The sequence below is a fragment of the Calliphora vicina genome, chromosome 3, assembly GCF_958450345.1.
Source record: "Calliphora vicina chromosome 3, idCalVici1.1, whole genome shotgun sequence".
NCBI classification, from domain to species: Eukaryota; Metazoa; Arthropoda; class Insecta; order Diptera; family Calliphoridae; genus Calliphora; species Calliphora vicina.
In genome coordinates this window covers 95,164,083-95,184,282 of record NC_088782.1, presented here as the reverse complement: position 1 = coordinate 95,184,282, position 20,200 = coordinate 95,164,083, and the positions used below count along the sequence as shown (strand labels likewise).

General features: G+C 30.5%; 1 protein-coding gene across 1 annotated transcript; it reads right to left on the bottom strand.

Annotated features, from left to right (window-relative positions):
* Positions 1-18,454: 18,454 nt before the first annotated feature.
* Positions 18,455-19,993, bottom strand: LOC135955635 (uncharacterized). Its single transcript, XM_065505994.1, has 2 exons — positions 19,984-19,993; positions 18,455-19,923 (listed from the first exon to the last, which is right to left on the bottom strand). Exons 1-2 carry the CDS (start codon positions 19,991-19,993, stop codon positions 18,455-18,457), a joined length of 1,479 nt encoding a protein of 492 aa, XP_065362066.1.
* Between the last annotated feature and the right edge of the window lie 207 nt (positions 19,994-20,200).

Below are 20,200 nucleotides of genomic sequence, written 5' to 3'. Positions count from 1 at the left end.
TTTGTTACTTTGGTGCATAATACCTAAACTAAGAGTATCCAGCTTAAAAAATTTGCACAAATATAGAAGGGGGTTCTGTCAACAACATACATATATTTTTTGTTTAATTTAAGGATGTGGTTTTTGAGACGAGTTCTTTGAATTTTATAACTCAAGAATTGAACTTTAAACTTTTGAAAGAAATATAAATTACACAGTACAACACATGATTTTGGGACTCAATTCTGACAATTGCACGTGAAAGTAGCCCCAAAAATAAGAACTTCTGCATCATTAGTTTTGTCAAGTTGGCTGCCGTATTAATTTAATGGCCATACGAATTTGTTTTCCTCAAGGTGGATTTTTATCACTTTTTCTATATTTTAGCACGGTTATATCTCGTATACCGTACGGAATATCTCTTTTGTGGCTGAAGCAAAGTTGTAGATATTGAATAGTAGAAAAAAAGTACGGAACATACCTACCCGAAAAAGGTGCATCCAGTGCCTTAAAAATCGCAAAAATTCCCATTTTTTAATTTGTTTTTACCAATTTTTCACCTTTTTTGCTCAATAACTGGATTACAAATCCAATTATGGACCGATCACCATGAAATTAGGTCGTGTGATTTGTTTCTATATGAAAGTTATTTATCATGAATTTTGTATGTATACCATAATTTTTAACAGATTTATGCACTTTAAAGTGATTTTCGGAAGCGTGTCTTATATGGGAGCAATGACTAATTATGGACCGATCATAAAAAAATATGGTACATATAATTTGTTCGGCCCAAGGAAGAAGCCTGTTGAAATTGGCTGAAATCGGTTCATTATTTCACCTAGCCTCCATACAAATGTCCTCCCGAAATTGGACTTTATCGGTCATAAATGTTTAATTTATATATGTATCTACACAAATTTCGCTCCAAATAAGTTTTGTATATACAAAATTCATGTCAAAAATTTTTATTATGATCGGTCCATAATTATTCATAGCTCCCATATAAGACCCGCTTCCGGAAATCACTTTAAAGTGCATAAATCTGTTAAAAATGATGGTATACATACAAACTTCATGATAAATAACTTCCATATAGACACAAATCACGCGACCTAATTTCATGGTGATCGGTCCATAATTGGACTTGTAATCCGGTTATTGAGCAAAAAAGGTGAAAAATTGGTATTTTTTTTTTAAAATGGGTATTTTTGGGATTTTAAGGCACTGGATGCATCTTTTTCGGGTAGGTATGTTCCGTACTTTTTTTCTACTATTCAATATCTACAACTTTCCTTCAGCCACAAAAGAGATAGTCCGTACGGTATACGAGATATAACCGTGCTAAAATATAGAAAAAGTGATAAAAATCCACCTTGAGGAAAAAAAATTCGTATGGTCATTAAATTATTACGGCAGCCAACTTGACAAAACTAATGATGCAGAAGTTCTTATTTTAGGGGCTACTTTCACGTGCAATTGTCAGAATTGAGTCCCAAAGCAATGAACTGAAAAATGTTGTACTGTGTTATTCATAAAATGTTAATATAATTATTTTTCAATTGAAAAAAAATAATTTTTAGTTTATTCTATTAAATTTGACTGAATTTGTTATACCACAGTGTAACAACAGTTTGCTTTTACATATTGCAACGTTTTGTATTCAAATCTCAATTTTTATAAAATGTGGACTCACTGAATGTTAGGTACTCACTGAATTAACGATATGTATAAAAAAAATAGAAAAAAACTTAGCCCCGTATTCTGAACTTTATGATAGTGACAAATTTTACAATATTGTATGTAAATTGTAATTAAAAACAGAGGATTATGACATTTGTAATAAAAATAATCATAGTCTGACAAATACTTCTGGCAAAAAAATAACCAATATTTCTGACAAAAAAATAAAAATCAAAATTTGACAAATATTTCTGACAAAAATAAAAAAATTAGAAATCAAAGAATTACAAATATTTCTGACAAAAAAATAAAAATCAAGAATTTAAAAAGCATGTTATTTTATGAAAATATTTTTGAAAATTATCAAAATGGTAAGCTTGACTCTCCGATATTTTCCTGTGATGAAATTGACACTTAATTTTAAATCAAAAATTTGTGTGAAAAGTTATTAAAATTGGGACAGAAATTTATGTGATGATCCTTTTAAAGACGTTTCTATGATACTGCTTTACTGAAAGTATTCGGTCGATACTTCGAGTAAATGACAAAAACTTTCATATTAGTTTAGAACATTAAAACCTTCTTTTAAGAAGTTACGATAACAATTTGAACTTAATTTATGGAGAATTTTATTTTCATACCAACAAAATTTAAATAAATTGGCAGCATTAAATTTGTTTTCTGAATAAAAATATTTAACTACTACACTGCATTATGTAAAAGTGATTTATAATGTAATAAAGCAATTAAATATTTATTTCATTATAAACTTGTGAAATGTGTAAAACTCAACTAAAAGTCCAAATAAATAAGAAACTACCCCAAACATTTGTTTTGAAAAACAAAAATCGAATGCTGGCCTGTATCAAAGTAGGTACATAACAATACTTTTACATACAGAAAATGTACTTATACTCATATGATACAAAAAACTATTAATTCAACTTCAAAATCAATGATCATAAATCTAATAAATGGCTTAATTCATCAATGCTTAAGCTCAAATATATACAAAAACAGAAACAAAGAAGCAAAGGGCACCATAAAAGAAAAACTTTTGTTAAATATTGCAAAAAGAAACAGTATCGAAATGAAACTACTCGTATATGAAACCAAAACAAAAAAAAATATGAATGTTTGAATAGCCCCCCGTTTTAATAAAAATGTGCTGTTTGTATTCATGGAAAATAAACACAGGAACTATTGTTTATTTGCAACAAGAGGGGGATGGCTGTTCGTTTCTTTTCCATATTTCCTTTATTATTTTTATTACATTTATTCGAATAACTCACGCACATTCACCGATACCAATAATTTTGAAAAGATATATTTTTTGCCACTCATAACTGACATTTATGGTCACAATTTATTTGATAAATTTCACACATCCATAACAAAACAAAAAAAAAATAATAATCCAGAAACATACAGAAAGAAAAGCAAATAAATAAGCAGCAAAAAAAGTGAAATGAAAAGAAAACTAAATAGATGTTGTAAATATGATATAACTGCAGATACAGATACAGTAATATGTACAAACTACTGGAAACTGTCTAAACATCCAGCAGTAAAAATAAAAATATTCTTGTACTTCAGAAAATACACCACACACTTGTATTTATTTTGTGTGTGTGTCTTTTCTTTCTGCCTTAAAATGGTTCATATTTTCGATATTTTCTATTATTGATTGTAATAAATAATTTTGGATTAGACTGATTTTTTTCTTCTTCTGTTAGTTTACTTTTTTCGGGTTTAGAACGTCTTTTCTTTTTGGTTTCTATCGTATGCCACCCACTTTGTTTTATAACGATGGCATTGTCCTCCAAATGTCTATGGATTGGCCGCCGCCTCCTCATATTGTTGTATTTTGTATGTTGTTGATGTAACGGCACAAATTGACTATAATGAGACATATAATCACCAATGGATTTAAAGATTATTACTAAAATCAATTTTAATACATTATTATTAGTTCTAGATAGTAAATTGTATATTACGAGTCTATACACGCAGAGAAAAAACATGGTTGGACATGGTTACGAAAACTATACTATTTTCTCTGTAACAATATATTGTTGTCGTAAACATATAATTATTGTTTTAATTTCAACAATATTATAGTTACTGTAAACGTTTATATTTTCATCGCAATTATAAATATGAATATGGTTTTCGAACAACTAAATAATGATAATTAGGTAAACATATTATTTTTATGTACAACCATTAAATATTAAGTTTATATACACGTAGTCATAATATGTTTAATATGTTAACAGAATATGTTTACAACAACTAAATAATAATAAATGTAGTCATAATATGTTTAACATGCAAACAAAATATGTTTACTTTTAATTGTCCGTTTTCCCACCATTTGTGAGTGTTGGTGTTTGTCTAAGCTATGTTACTTTTACAAGTAAATTACAAATACAAGTGTCTGTAATTCCCATTCGCTCTATAGTTTTATTTGTATATTATCTTTAACTTTCCTAGAGCGAATAACAATAAATTTGATTTAATCAATAATATTTTAATTGTGAAACTAAAACCTATTAAAATTTTGTATTTCCAAAAATAAATTTTAATAATAATATGATTATTTTGGATCATAATATGATTATTTTGGATCATAATATGATTTAATTGTATCATAATATGATGACTTTGGGTCATATTATGATTGATTTTTATCATAATTTGATTATTTCAGAACATATTATGATATTTTATGATACTGATAATGATCATAATATGTTTTGGACTACAAGCAAAAATCTGATCATAATCACCCCTATCGGCAATAACATGTGAAATTTTGTTCCCATGAAATATCCATTTCCCTCGAAGGGAAAATTGCTATCGTGAAATTCCCATTAACTTTTCATTCACAATAGTTGATTTTGTTCGTAACAGCTGTTTATTGTTTACAAAATTCCATCAAAATTTCAAAACAAGGGGAATTTTTTCACGTGAACAAAGTTGATGAACGAAAAAAGGAAAAGGGAAAATATTTCATGCTCTTAGTTTATGGTTACCACAACCATGTTTTTTCTCTGCGTGTATGCACTAGGGTGGTTTTAAAAATCGATGTCGGATTTTTTTGGGGGGCACCCCCCTAAAATGTTTCATTTTGTTAGATTTTAAGACTGCCAAAGTATGAGCATGATTGAAAGATGTTAACACGTGCCACTGGGGCCTCAAAGTTTTGAAAAACTCGATTTTTTGGCAGTTTGGTGACTTGTTTTTGTTGCTCATCCTTTTTAAGTAATTGGTTGTAATCTGTGATGAGCTTGACTCCTCGCTATTGTGTAGAATGTAAAATCTTGTAAACAGTATGGCCTTTAATTTGATGTATTACACGGGCAAATAGCTTTCGCCGTTCCAGAGATATGGGTCGCCGAAGTCGCCAAACTGCCAAAAAATCGAGATTTCAAAACTTTGAGGCCCCAGTGGCACGGGTTAACATCTTCCAATTGTGCTCAAACTTTGTCAATCCTAAAATCTGACAGAAAGAAACATTTTAGGGGGGTGCCTCCAAACAAATTCTGAATTTTTTTTTACCCTATGAGATAAAACCACACTAATACCTGTCATAAAAAAAATTAACGGTATACCGTGCAAACATATTTAAATGAAATAGGATTCCAAAGTACAAGTATTTGTCCATAATAAGCAATAATAATACAAATAACGAATCTTCGCATTTTTTTTACCATATGAGATAAAACCACCCTAGTATGCATACATACTCACATACAATAATATTAGGGTGGCCAGTTTAATTTTTTCAAAAAGCGGTACAATTTTCAAAGTAGCTGAAAAATTACAGGATTTTTAAAACTTACGACTCACGGTGGCTCAGAACTTAATTTCATCGGCCATTCAATAGTAAACTCATTGAAACTAAGGTGGCCAAACAATTATATAAAAATATTGTCAATTGTGGGCGTGGCATGCTGTTTAATTCAAATATTTTATGTCATTTTATAAAAAGTGTTATTTTTGTAAAATTGATCAGAAGTAAATTATCAAACTGTTATCCAATTGGATATGATTTGTCACTGTACCGTTTACATCTGCTGTGTTATTAAAGTTTTCTAAGTTACTATATTTTAGTCAAATTCAAATTTAATCAAATTTTACTACCACGAGAAAGGCCAAAATGTCCTCTTTAAGCCCATATATACTTGTTGACCTGTTTGCTGAACACTTTTTTCATTTGAATGAAATAACTCCTAATTTTTTTTCTATTTTTATTTCACCTGTTCATATGATTAGCGCAAAGTACAACGCAATTTTGAAGATATTGTGATAAAATTTGGTACATACATTTTTTCGGCCCGAGGATGAAGGGTATTATATGGTCGGGCTTGACTTTCTTGCTTGTTTTATATTAATGAATCAAAAGAAACATATAGACAGACTGAAAGACACACATTTTTAATCACTGAGTCGATTGATCTTTAAGATCCATTATTTGTGTGCGATTGAACATGGTTTGAAAAATTAATGCTGGCACAATGTCACAGTTGACCAAAATTCTAATTTTAAAGATAAAGAAATACAAATATTAACATAAAATTTGGAAACCTGAATTTTTGGAGTTTGGGGGTTACCTGCTTTGGGGGCCACCTGCTAATCCCCATTTCAACTACTAATCAGCCTCAGCACTGACTTTGTGAGATTTCTTTAAGATCGTTCATGAGCTACCGAATTATTTCCAAAATGAAATATTTCTAAACCACTGTGTTCGGAGAGATTAGGGGCGCCCTTATTTTGCACTCTATAGATTTTCGATGCTCCCAAAGTCTTTTCTGACATCTTAACATTAAATTTTAGCAATAACGGATAACGTTTAGAGTTAACACATTTAATATGAATTTAAATTAAATTTATTCGGAAAAGGCAACTGAATTAAATTTAGCACAGTAATAGTTGTAATAGAAAAATTCGATTGAAGAATAAACAAATACTCCATTAGAATTAATTCCAAAACACAAAAAATATAACGAGGATTTATATTCAAATAGTGATATATGCAAAATCACAATTTTAGATGAGAGCGAAAAAACAGTTTTTTCGTTAATTCTAAGAGTAATAACTAAAATATGCTTTACAATGTTATTTAAAAACGACTTCTAAATCCTACATATGGGCAATTCCACGAGAATGACTACCACGACCGAAAAACCAAAAATCCTTGAAACTTTTTTTCAAGATGATTTGAATAGGAGAAAACACTAAAATATTATTATGTGAAAGTATTTAGAGCTTATTACAACATTTTAATGGCAAAAATAATAGTTTAAACTGACTATATTTAATTTCTTAATTTAATTGTCATGTTTTAGGCTAAAATTGCGTCGAATACTAAGATCCCAATTAGCATGTAGTAGTATGAAATGAATTTGACTCTGATTGTTTTTTTTGCTATTATCAAATTGTTTATTGAAACCGAATGTATATTTTCTATTAATTTTTTTAGTTTTTGTATACATATATTTACAGAATATATATTGTTATATTAGAAGAAAAAAATCTGCCACGTACGGTATGTCACGTACGATATTAAATTTTATTTATTATAAAATCATCCAAAGATTTTTTTTTATTTAAATATGAAAAATATTTTGTTTATTGTACGAAATTAAAAGAAAACATGACGCCTCTCACGCTTCGAATATTTTCGCATATGTACCTCAAAATTAGTTTCGCTTTATGTCACGTACGATATACCCAATATTTTGGACAACAATATTTCGAAAGAACTTTTTATTATTTTAAAATATAGTACCCTCTGAATGGAACATAAAGACCAAATTATTTTTCAGATACTCTTAGTTTTGCAAAATCTATTCCAATCTATAGAAGTGGCCACTTAAAATCCGGACGGATTAAAATGACCATAACTTTTAAATGAAACAACGTATGTTAACATTGTATACATGAAATTAAAGGAAACTTATTAAGCTTTAGAAAAAATATAACTGCAGGTTTATGTATCTTTATTTCGAATACATTTTCTGGGCTTTCTTTTTATGCCTCCTATTAATAGCTGCACAACTTTACTTCGTCGGATTTTCTAGATATTTGTGCACAATTTTATCACTAGCTTCTTTTTCCATTATGTCTACACTTTTTAAAACTAAACATAATGACTTGCAGTTCATTGTAGAAAAGCGGTAGATTTGTTGTTAAAAACATATGTAAATCTTTTTCCATTTTGATAACTGGGAGCTTTGTTATGATTACTACAGTGCGTACGGATTTTAAGTGGCCACTTCTTTTTAGGCGTAAAATTGTCACATACAATGATATGGAATTGCCCATATGTTAATCTTTCATTAATTCCTTATATTCGTGCTTATGTATGTTAGATAGCAGTTCTTACAAGTTGACGTTTCATTGATGCTAACAGTGAAATAAGCAGATAGCATTATTTTTACAAGTAAGTTACACGAGAAGTTCAAGAAATTGTTATATAAACACACTCAGGGCAGATTAGATTTCATTTCAATATTCGAGGAATTTAATAAAAACCATTACAATTTCAACAAAAATATCGTAATTTTTAAATTTACACTAACAAAGTTTTAAAAGTGTTCTTCTAATCTCGCAAATTTTGCCAAAAAAAAATCCAGTCTTAAAAACCACTGTATAAAATTTGAGTATAATGAATAATACCATCCAGACTTTTTTCTATATGGAGTAAAGTTCTTTAATATTGATAAATATTATTGATACGTGTTTATGATACGCACACATAGACACACTTAGATATTGTTATAATCATTCGGTTAAGTCTTTCTAGTCCATTTGATACATTTTTCAATATTTCATAAGAGTTTAATGGGCCACACAACAACTTTTGTGCCTAACCGAACGAACAGTGACAATAATAATGTTTTTCCTGGCTTTGAAACATTTTTCGTTCACATGTGATGCACTCAAATTATTATTAATACTTTAATATTATTTTATTGATTTATATTTATAATTAATCATTTGTTATTGTCGTTTCTAAAATAATATCGAATGTAATGAAATGAAATGTGAATGAATTCAATTCAATGGAGTAGAATAAGACTAAATAAATTATGACAAATATATTAAAGTTCAGATAAATGTGTAGGTCGAAAAGATTATTTATATATCAGCTGTTTTTACTTACTTATATGAATATTCTAAGTTATTACATTCGATATATAGTTAGTTTAGTCTGCAAAAGTGATACGTTCCTTTTCACAAAAAACGTTCTGAAATCCCTTGTTTTAAATATTTTTTAAAATCTATTTTAGTACAGTTAGTATAGTTTCCAAAAAAACCGAAGAAAATTAAAATCACGTTTCCGTTTTAAAAAATGCTGTTTTCATTTTGGGATACTTATTTGGAATAGCAATCCTTCGTTTAAGATATAAAATTGCTGAATGAATTATGTGAAAATGGAAAAATCACAACTTTATATTTCAAATTGCACTAAAATGACTAAAGAATTTTATGGAAAAATTACTCGTTCTAATTTGAAACTTCAATATCTTAAATTCATCTATAACGCTTGACGATAGAATGTTTTGTTCGGACATAAATTCAAAAAATCTAAAAAAACTGAAAAAATGGGAAATTCTTAGTTTTTTGACATTTCGCTATAAATATCTCAGAAACTAAGCATTGTATTATTAAGCGGAATATTTCGATATTGAAGTTATTGACCAGTGTACAAAGTTTCGAGCAAAACTCTTTAGCCGTTTTTGTGCCATTTAAAAAACAAGCGAACCTATTTGTGGCATTTGTCGCTTTTTCACTTTTTCATCAAGCTTGATGTATGATAGGAATGTGAAAAGATCATATAAATTGAAAGATCTTTAAAAGATTCTAAGGGACATTGAAATAAAGTATTCTTAGAGAAAAACATTGGTTTTCTAGAGACAAAAACATTCATATATCATACATTAAGATCCGACTGAAAATGACAAAGATATAACGAACAATTTAAAAAGGCGACTACTACGTTAGGTAACTGCGTTGCAGAAATAATTTTATTAGAGGCTGTACGGGGTTTATTTTATTCATGTGAAGTGAACAAATTTTTAAAACTGATTTTTTTTTTGGCAAATTAAAATAAGTTGATTGAAGAAATAAATATCTAAATTATTTGTGAAAATTTTTTTAATTACAATGTGCAGCAAGAAAAACCAGCCTCAACAATTCCAATGGGAAATGAAAGTAGACCAGTAAGTAAACAGAACTGCCAAAGGGTTTTGAAAAGTTAGCTCGAATTTCATTTGTATGGCCTCTTAAATTGGGCAATTTTTGATAATTTGTTAAACTATAGTCAGACGAACAAGGTGAACGCTACCACCAAATGGTTATCCATTTGAAATAAGGTAAAATTGTTTATTTATATTGATGACATACATACATATATTTGTAAAACAAATTACAGATACCGAGGGAAAAAGTCGCCAGACTCCGTTCTAGCGGAAATTTGTTGGTGAAGTAAAAACTTATTTATAGACCATGAAGAAAAAAAAAGGAAGATGATAATGGAGCTAATTTAGAGAGTGAAGCTGAAATAGATTCGGCCTCGAAAGATGAGAGTGACGATACCCAGAATTTACAGCATCCATCAACATCAAAAAGACTTCGCCATATAGTTTAAAATATTTATACTGGTTCCAGTGAACAAAATGGCAACATTGAGTTCGTTATAGAAATAAAACTTTTTAAACACATTTTTTTAATAAAACAAAAAAAAATTAATTTTTTTTCAAAATATTCAGATCACATTCTGAAAATAAATTGTAGTATTCAATAGAATCAATAGAAATTTTTCTAAAAAAAAAAACAATGAATGTTATGTAGTGCATTTTAATCCAAAATTGATCATTTATTTATATTTGACCACGCCTTACCGCCCACCATAAAGGAAAAAATATATTTGTCCACATTGGATTCAAGGCAATAATAAGTATGCACAATTACAGTCCATTAAATGTTTTTATATATTTATACGTTTTTTAACTCATAGTGTAAAAAATTATCAAAAATGACCCAACTTCAAGAGGCCATAAAAATGAAATTCGAACTAACTTTTTAAAACCCTTTGGCAGTTCTGTTAAGTGAATGTTGAACTTTCATTTCCCATTGGAGTTGTTGAGGCTGACGGCGATGACCCGAAATATGTTGCATAGTGTTATAAAGAAAAACAGATTCGGTGTTCTATTAATTACTTTTACGCATAGATTCCTTATTTTTTGTCAGAATTTCATCACAGATACTTTTTTGAAAGGTTTTGAAATTATCTATTTTTCTGTTTTACCAATTGTTGCAAAAAATGGCCGCAAGGTGGTGGTAATGACTTTTTTCTTACTTTTGTATGGGGGCTAAGTGAATCAAGAACCGATATTGGCCATTTTCCATACCAAACAAACCTTATCAACAAACAGACGGACATTGCTTGATCGTCTTCGAATTTCATAAGGACCCAGAATATAAATACTTTTGTGGGTCTGCGATGAGTAGATATTTCGATGAGCTACAAACGGAATGACAAATCATTTTGATGGTGGGTGTTCACACGGTGAACAAAATGTACCAATAAAAACCCAATCTGAAGTCTCCAGGCCCGGGAGGATGTTAACATCAGTGAACAATATATTACTCCCATCTCTGATGACAAGCATCACCCTCATCAAAACTGCAGCCAATTTCTGTCTGTAAACAAATGTCAACTGCAGCCCCCTTTTTATACCCTTCACCATCGTGAGTGTTTGTAATTTCTACATTTTTCATTTCCGACCCTATAAAGTATATATGTATATTCTGTATCCTTATAGATAGCGGAGTCGATTAAGCCATGTCCTTCTGTCTGTCCGTCTGTCTGTTGAAATCAATTTTCTGAAGACCCCAGATATCTTCGGGATCCAAATCTTCAATAATTCTGTCAGACATGCTTTCGAGAATTTTGCTATTTAAAATCAGCAAAATCAGTCCACAAATGGCTGAGATATGAGGAAAAAAACCAAGACATCCTCGATTTTAGACCTATAAAAGAAATTATAAATAAAACCCTAATCTATGTAAGACATTTATATACTCACAGAGTTCAATAAACATATACCTTAATTTATAACGTTACCCGAAAATACATGGTTTTCTTATTTACCCTTTCCCTAATTCCCGCGTAAGTACCCTAACTACTTATACCCCTCTAACCCGTTACAACAGTGGGTATAAAAATAACTTTTTCGTAGCTCCAAACAATGCAAAGAATAAAAGATTCGGTTTGCCTGTTTATTATTGTACATTTTCATTTAATATTTTTTATCTCGCAAATATTTATCATGCAATCATACAAACTGTGCAAAGATGAGCAGCAAATATAATTCAGCATAATACTTAAGTATATTTTTTTTGGTTTATTAAAACACTCTTTTTTAAAGGTGATTGTAATTATGACAAATGAATTTTTTAAAATGTAAAACATGAACAAACAAAAAAAATTATTCCTCTTTATTGTTGAATTTCATAAACCGTCGTTAATGACGTCCAGAGAAATGGGTCGCGCAGTCTTAAATTTTATGATTGTGTTGTTAATTTCTTTGTAGTTCTATGGATATGTTTGATTTCTTACATTCACTGTCTTCGTTTAATTTATTAAGGCCTAAATCAAAAACACCATCAGCAGCTTATTAACCATGTTTTGAAGAATAACAAGTAAGAATGTATAGTCCGTTAAGGCCGACTATATAATACTCTACACCGAGTATATGATTATAATCAGTTTTCTTTTGATATGAAACTTATTTGTTTTAAATCTCATATGAATACCAACAATTTTAAGATATTTATGTTCGATAAAGCGAATTTCGGAAGTTGGCCTTATATGGGACCTATGACTAATTATGGACCGATCGTCACAAAATTTTGGGATGATTTGCGTATATATGAAACATATTTGTGTTGAATTTTATTTGGAACTAACATATTTCAGAAATTTATGCACTTAATGACATTTTTGAGAATTGTGCTTATATGGGAACTATGGAACATTGTGGACCGATCGGTACTAAATATGGTAGTACGGCTCAGCTTATATAAAACTTATTTTTGCTGAATTTGATTTGGATATGTTTAAAAGTGTGATATTTATGAGAGCTTAACTATTTTTATAGCTCCCCTATGAAATATTTGACTCAGATCCCTATCAAATTGGTATACTTTTAGGTGGGTGTTAGGCCTATATTTTTGCACGTTACAAACATCAATACTAACACAATATACACTTCCCCCTATGGTGGTGTAACAAAACTAAAACTATCAATAGTCTTGAAAGGTTGACTCAATTTTTTTCAAAACGCCAGCGAAAATTGTTAACAGTTTCAACATTGATTGGGGATTTAATAATCCCCTCAATTCGGGATTGGCATCTCTAGGAGCTATGATCAATTAGGAATCGATCCGCAAACAATATATTTATACCCTTCACCATTGTGAGAAGGGTATATATAAGTTTGTCATTCCATTTGTAATTTCCACAATATAATTTTCCGACCCTATAAAGTATATATATTCTGGATCCTTATAGATAGCGGAGTCGATTAAGCCATGTCCGTCTCTCTTTCACAATTCATACATCAATATCTCCGGAACTTTTCCGGCTCGGTTGCTATTTAAAATCGAGTAAATAAACAATATGAATATCTAATGATAGCTATTTCAAAGACCTTTGCAACGACCATAGTAAGTTGGACCTACAATGGGTCAAAATCGGAATCCGAATTTTTTTTCAGCAAAAGTTTTTTTTCGCTAAATATTAAAAGAAAAATTTAAAAAAACAATTGGAAAATTTTTTTTTTCAAAAAATTAAAAAAATCAGCTGGAAAAAAATAAATTTTGTTTACCTAAAAATATTTAAAACTTTTATTTTGAAGTATAATTTGGTGAAGGGTATATAAGATTCGGCACATCCGAATATAGCTCTCTCACTTGTTTTATATCAAATTTGTGTGGATATCTTACAAATCATTCATTTATGTCCGATAAAGTTCTTTTTAGGTGAAATAATAAACCGATTTTAATAATGAATTTTTTTCATCCAGACGAACGGTCATCGTTCTTTCGACTCAGAACGCAAGTTGCGTTACAAACAATAGCACCAACGCATAATACCCTCTCCACTATGGTTGTGTGGGATATAAAAAACGCGAACAATTTGTTATTTCCAACATGATGATTTTAAAGTATTTATTTTGTTTACTGCAAAAAAAAGATCCCAATCTAACAGATGATGAAGTCTTCTTTGCCTTCATTATTTAATTTTTTCTCACTGATGTTTTGTGAATCGTTTTACTTTATTTTACACTGAACTGAGTATTCATCAAAAGATGTCTGTTAAAAAAATACTACTAAATTTGTATAAGTTTTTTTTTTGTTTCTTAAATTTTATTAATGTATCGAAAATATAGGCTTTTATATACGTTTTTTCAACAAAAGAAAAATGTTGAATGATTTATTATGGCTTAACTAGGGTTTAAAAATGCAGACATAAATACGCAATTTCCATTTATGTACATAATTTTATGAAAACAAAATATTGTATTTATGTATGTATCTGGTGATAAGCGTATGTAAAAAGTTCCTATATTTGAAAACAATAGAAAATATGTATGTACGTTGGGGTGGGCCGATTTGTAAGGACAAGCATTTGGCGATATTGTGCCATCGATTTTTCGATAGCTTTTGTCATGAGGAGCTGGTGCGCATCAAAGGTTTTTAGGATTCAATTAAAATGCCCAACACATTTGAGATTTAGAAGACATAGTAGTACACACTTTAGACGTAGCAGAAATAATGTAAATTTTTGTGAGGGAAATCCGAATGAAATATAATTCTGCCTTGTATACGAAATTCATCTTGCCGCCATGGATATTATACATTCTACAGAAAGTGATTCGGAAGATAATAAAGTTGTAACAGTATAAGTTAAAATTAAATCAAAATATCGATAAATGATTAGAAGCTGAACGAAAAATAGTTCGATTAAATTTGTATGGGGGTTAGGACTAATCTGGGACCGGTTCTTACCATTTTCTTCAGAGTTTGCCCATTTATCATAGGAATAACTTGTGCAAAATTGCATGGTATTAACTGCCATATATTTAATGAAAATAGGAAAAGACTTGTTGGAGGTTGTCTTACATTTTGGTTCACTGATTTTCAATACCAAACTGCTTAGGAGAATAATAAACTGTTTTGTGGAAATTCTGTCAGACAGACACAAGGATAGAGATCAATCGACTTATAATTTCATAAGGATCAATAATAGATTTTGTTGGGTCTCAGATGAATATTTCTTAATGTTACACACGGAATGACAAATTCACTACTTCAAAAATATGGTCCATTAATTAATTATTAAAGGGTTGTGCAACATTTTTTGATTTCATCCCTACACTTTATAAGTTTATAAAAAATATAATGTTAACATGTAACAGTAACTTACATTTTGTCCTTTAATATAAAATAGATTCTGGACGATATTAAATTAAATTTTTGTTTTCTTTTAGTGTGAACACAAGAAATTTTATCTCATTAATCTTATTCCATGTTGGCTATTCTTTTTTTTATTCGAAGCATTAAAAACACGTGCCTGAAAAATTAAACTAATGGACGGAAGACAAGGAAGTAATATTTATATTTATTCTCTTTTTAACTCTCTTAAAATGTAAATTATTAAATTGAAACACTTCATAAATCTTGCGAATGAGTATGTGAGTGAAAAGGTCATGATAGATTATAGGCTGGCAAAATACTTTTGGGATAAATAGGGTACACATCTAGGTTTCCAAAGCTGCTTTCCGTTTTCTGATCCCAGCTTTGGCATTTTAGAACATGTGCACTGTGGTTCCAAATCAAAATCTAGGTGGACAAAATTATTTGGCGCTCTTTTTATATAGAATTGGTGTGTCCGATTCCAAAAAAAATGTTTAAAAGATCAACATAAATTTTTTTTAAGTTACAGTAGGGTCTAGATATATAAAAATCATTAATATAAAAAAATTAAAAAAATAAATTTTTAAAAAGATCTGTATTTACTATATTTCAAGTTACAGTAGGGTCTAGAATCTAGATATATAAAAATCAATAATAAAAAAGAAATATTTCTAAAAATTCCATTTCGTATAAATTAAAAAAAAAGGATTTCGGCGGGTGCTGGCGGCTATAATTTTTTTACAAAGACATTCCCCAGAAGTTTTTTTTTGCAAGCTATATAACATTCTTAGAAAAAAATATCAGTATATTTGAGACCAAAGTTTAAAGGACTATGACAGGAAATGGAGAGGCCCATAAATATAAGATATACACTTAATAAAAGCCTATATCAATGTTTATCTATATTTTGAAGTACGAATTTCTATATGCTAAAACAATTGAGATATATGTAATTTAGTAAAGCAGTAAATTATTAAAAAAAATTAACGAAAATATGATTCAAAATTGTTTGAACTTCTGGCGCTTCTGTCGAGAAAACCAAATGTCCAATTGAAATACCCATTTGTATTTTAGCAGAGCAGATTGTCAGCTTCCGAAAAAACTTCGTTTTTCCTAATTCTGTAGATACCGATTTTCATAATTTTGTCCACCTAGATTTTGATTTGGAACCACAGTGATGTGGCCCAAAGTTGAAATTTTGATAAAAAAAAAAAAATATGTAAAATTCCGAAGGGCGACATATTCGAAAAATAGGACATGTTTTTTATACCAAAATGTTTTCCGTAAAGATGCCTTAAAAAAGAACATAATATTGTCATATGTTCTTAAAGAAAGTTTTTGGAAAAAAATTTAATTTGTCAATTTGTTTTGTTCGATATATGTATATCCAATAACCAGGGTTGTCGTGATTTTTTGCCCATATCTCAGTTCTTTATGGGCCAATTTTGGAAGGCATATCTTTTGATTCAATTTAACCTACAAAAGTATCTTTTGTTCTGCAGTTCCTTATATATTACTGATCTGTATAAAATATAGGTTTGATATGGTTAGTACTAATAAATGTATGTAGGTGACCAAATACACAGTGTTAATAAAGTGAACGAACAAAATAGGTTCTCATGTAGCAATTCTATTTTGCTGGAGTCCATAGAATACGGAAAAACTTATAGTTTTCCTCTATCACTTCGTTTAAGTGAAACAACAGTATTCTTAAAGTTACAACTTTAGAACATCAAAGGTGTGTTTTTTAGAAATTAATATTTGGTTTGACAGAATTGAGTTTTGCCTTTGAAACATGTTATCACAAAAATTAGCATAACTCATGAATTTTTTAACCCTCCGCTACTCGCAACTGATCTAGTTGATACAGGCAAAATTTTTATTGTAAATTTTTTTAAACAGCCTAAGTTTAATACTTTGAATTTAATATTGTTTTTATGTTTTCGAAATAAAAAGTGAAGAGATTATTTTCAAACGCGCCTTGATATACAACATGTCTGTATATCAATAGATAGGGGATTTTGTCTATAACTTTTGATAGTTAAAAAATTCATGGAATACTTTTTTGAAAAATATAACCAAAATTGCTTTTCATTGAGTTTTTTGCAAAGTTACAAATTTTTCAATTGCAATTAAATTTTTATTTACGAATATTATTTTATAAAATTTTACGGTTATATAGATTTTGCCATTGAAAATAGAAAACTAAAAACTAATTTTGAAATTTGTAATCACGAATCCCGCAATTCCCAAAAAAGTGTTGAAAACTCCCAAAAATGGGCTTTTTTAGTTTTTCGGCCATAATATCCATACCAAGGGCGGGGTTATCGAAACCATTAACAAAACAATTAAAAACATTTTTGGCCATCTAAAATGGGTTACTCTATTTTGATATCGAGTATGCGAATTGAGAATTATTGCCCTAAATTTGAATTTTGGATAAAAAATAGGGGTTTTTAGGCTGGAACTGGTCCCCTTAGTGTCAAGAATTTTCAAATTTGTTTTCATTTAAAATATTTAGTGTAAAGTTAGCTTTTCAAAAAGTATAAATGCCTAATACACGTTTTTAGATATTCTTTAGATAACTTAAAAATAAAAAACTTATTTTTTTCCAAAAACTAGAGAAAAATGGCATTTTTTTAAATTTTTAAATTCAAATGCATATAACTTTGTATTCAGTCACGATTTTTAAACAATTCTTTTTTTACACATACATTTGTTGTTAGGCTAACAAAGGAAAAATGGAGAAAATCGGGAAATATTTGGACCCGCTGTTATCAAAAAACTGGAGTAGGTTGGATAAAAATGTTGAAAATTTAATTTTCAAATGCGAATACCTCCTAAGTTATAGGAGATAATTGATAGCGTAGAAATAGCATCGTTTTAAAAATTGAACATACCCGAGGTGTCCTACTTTGGGGAACCCTGGCCGCATGCGGTCAAAATTCAAAACTTAAACTCAAAAACACCTATTCCTTACGCATGTCAAATTTCGTTAAAATCGGACTCGTAGCAGTTTTTCCAAAAAAAAAATTTTCTTGAGGTTTAGGATAAGTTTTTGTCGAAAAATCGATCTTGTTTTACATGTTCATTTTTTAGGTTTATTTAAAAAAAAAAATCGCAGATTTAAAATTTTTTAAATATATCCTATCGATATCATTTTTCGAAAAATGGATGGCACAGTAAAGATTGCTAAATCGATGTTAATGAGAACTTTGCAGAATTTTTGAATAATTACTTATTTATTTGCTGAATTAAATGTGCCAAAACGTTTACAGAAATGTTGTAAAGTTCATTAATAATTTGCTAGTGGATAATCGCAAACTTTTAGACTGTCGTTGAAGACTAAATTAGCTGGACAAGGTCTTGCTATTTCGCATTCACACTGACAGACAATGTAACCATTTGAAGTATCGTCGGCGAATAGACTACCATCTGGCTGATTCTCGCATTTACCATGTTGTTCACATTTGGTACCAGAGGGCCCAGCAGAAGGTCCACTTGGTGCTGTGTGGGGGTATGGACAATTAGCATTTTCTGGATAGGTACACGAATGAGATGCAAGATCATACAGCAGATTGTTAGGACATGACAGTACATTGGCACATTCCGAAATACAAATTGCGTATTGACTGCAACTTTCAGGTAAATATACACTACTGTAATCTGGTTGACCAACACAGATTTGAAGGTCATTCAAACAAGATGGGGAATTAGTAGGTGCTGGAGTCGGCAAGTCGGGAGTTGGTGATGCTGGGGTTGGTGAGGCTGGTGTAGGAGATGCTGGAGTAGGTGATTCTGGTGTTGGTGAGGCTGGTGTAGGTGATGCTGGGGTAGGCGATCCAGGAGTTGATGATTCTGGGGTAGGCGAAGCAGGAGTTGGTGATTCTGGCGTTGGTGATGCTGGGGTAGGCGATGCAGGAGTTGAAGATTCTGGGGTTGGTGAGGCAGGTGTAGGAGATGCTGGAGTAGGTGATTCTGGGGTTGGTGAGGCTGGTGTAGGTGATGCTGGAGTAGGTGAATCTGGAGTAGGTGAGGCAGGAGTTGATGATTCTGGGCTTGGTGAGGCTGGTGTAGGTGATGCTGGAGTAGGTGATTCTGGGGTAGGCGATGCAGGAGTTGATGATTCTGGGCTTGGTGAGGCTGGTGTAGGTGATGCTGGAGTAGGTGAATCTGGAGTAGGTGAGGCAGGAGTTGATGATTCTGGTGTAGGTGATGCTGGAGTAGGTGAATCTGGAGTAGGAGAGGCAGGAGTTGATGATTCTGGGGTTGGTGAGGCTGGTGTAGGTGATGCTGGAGTAGGAGAGGCAGGAGTTGATGATTCTGGGGTTGGTGAGGCTGGAGTAGGTGAATCTGGAGTAGGTGAGGCAGGAGTTGGTGAGGCTGGAGTAGGTGAATCTGGAGTAGGTGAGGCTGGAGTAGGCGAAGCAGGAGTTGATGATGCTGGGGTAGGTGAAGTTGATTCTGACAAACATCCACATGCTGTGCGGCAAACGTTACATTCCTCACTATTAACTAATAAATTTTTTATTACTTCAACGTCGCAAGCTGCCTCGGTTGGCTCATCACATTGTGAAGTCAACCGGTTAAAATGCCTGCCTTCAGTACACTGTTCAATTGCATAAGTTTGTCCTAATCTGCACACAACATATTTCGAACAATCAGTGGGGTAAAGTATTTGAGCGCCATCAACCTGATCCTCACAAATATCCAAACTCCAAACACAGCTAATGCAAATCGCCAATAATGCCACCAGTTCTAAAACTAAAAATATTTATTTTATTATTTATATTTAATTTATATTTTTTTATTAATCTCTCTTACCTTTAGCCATAATTTATATTTTACTTTTAAATATTATTCTGACTATGAAAGTTTTATGACTGTTTCAACATCTACAAATGTTTGGGACTTTTATAGTACCAGATATTGAAGCAGCAGATAACAATAATTAAATACACAATTCAATTAGACTATTTCCTGAAAAACTTTGTAATTCTTATCAAATGCAAATTGTTAAAACATATTTCATTCAACTTTC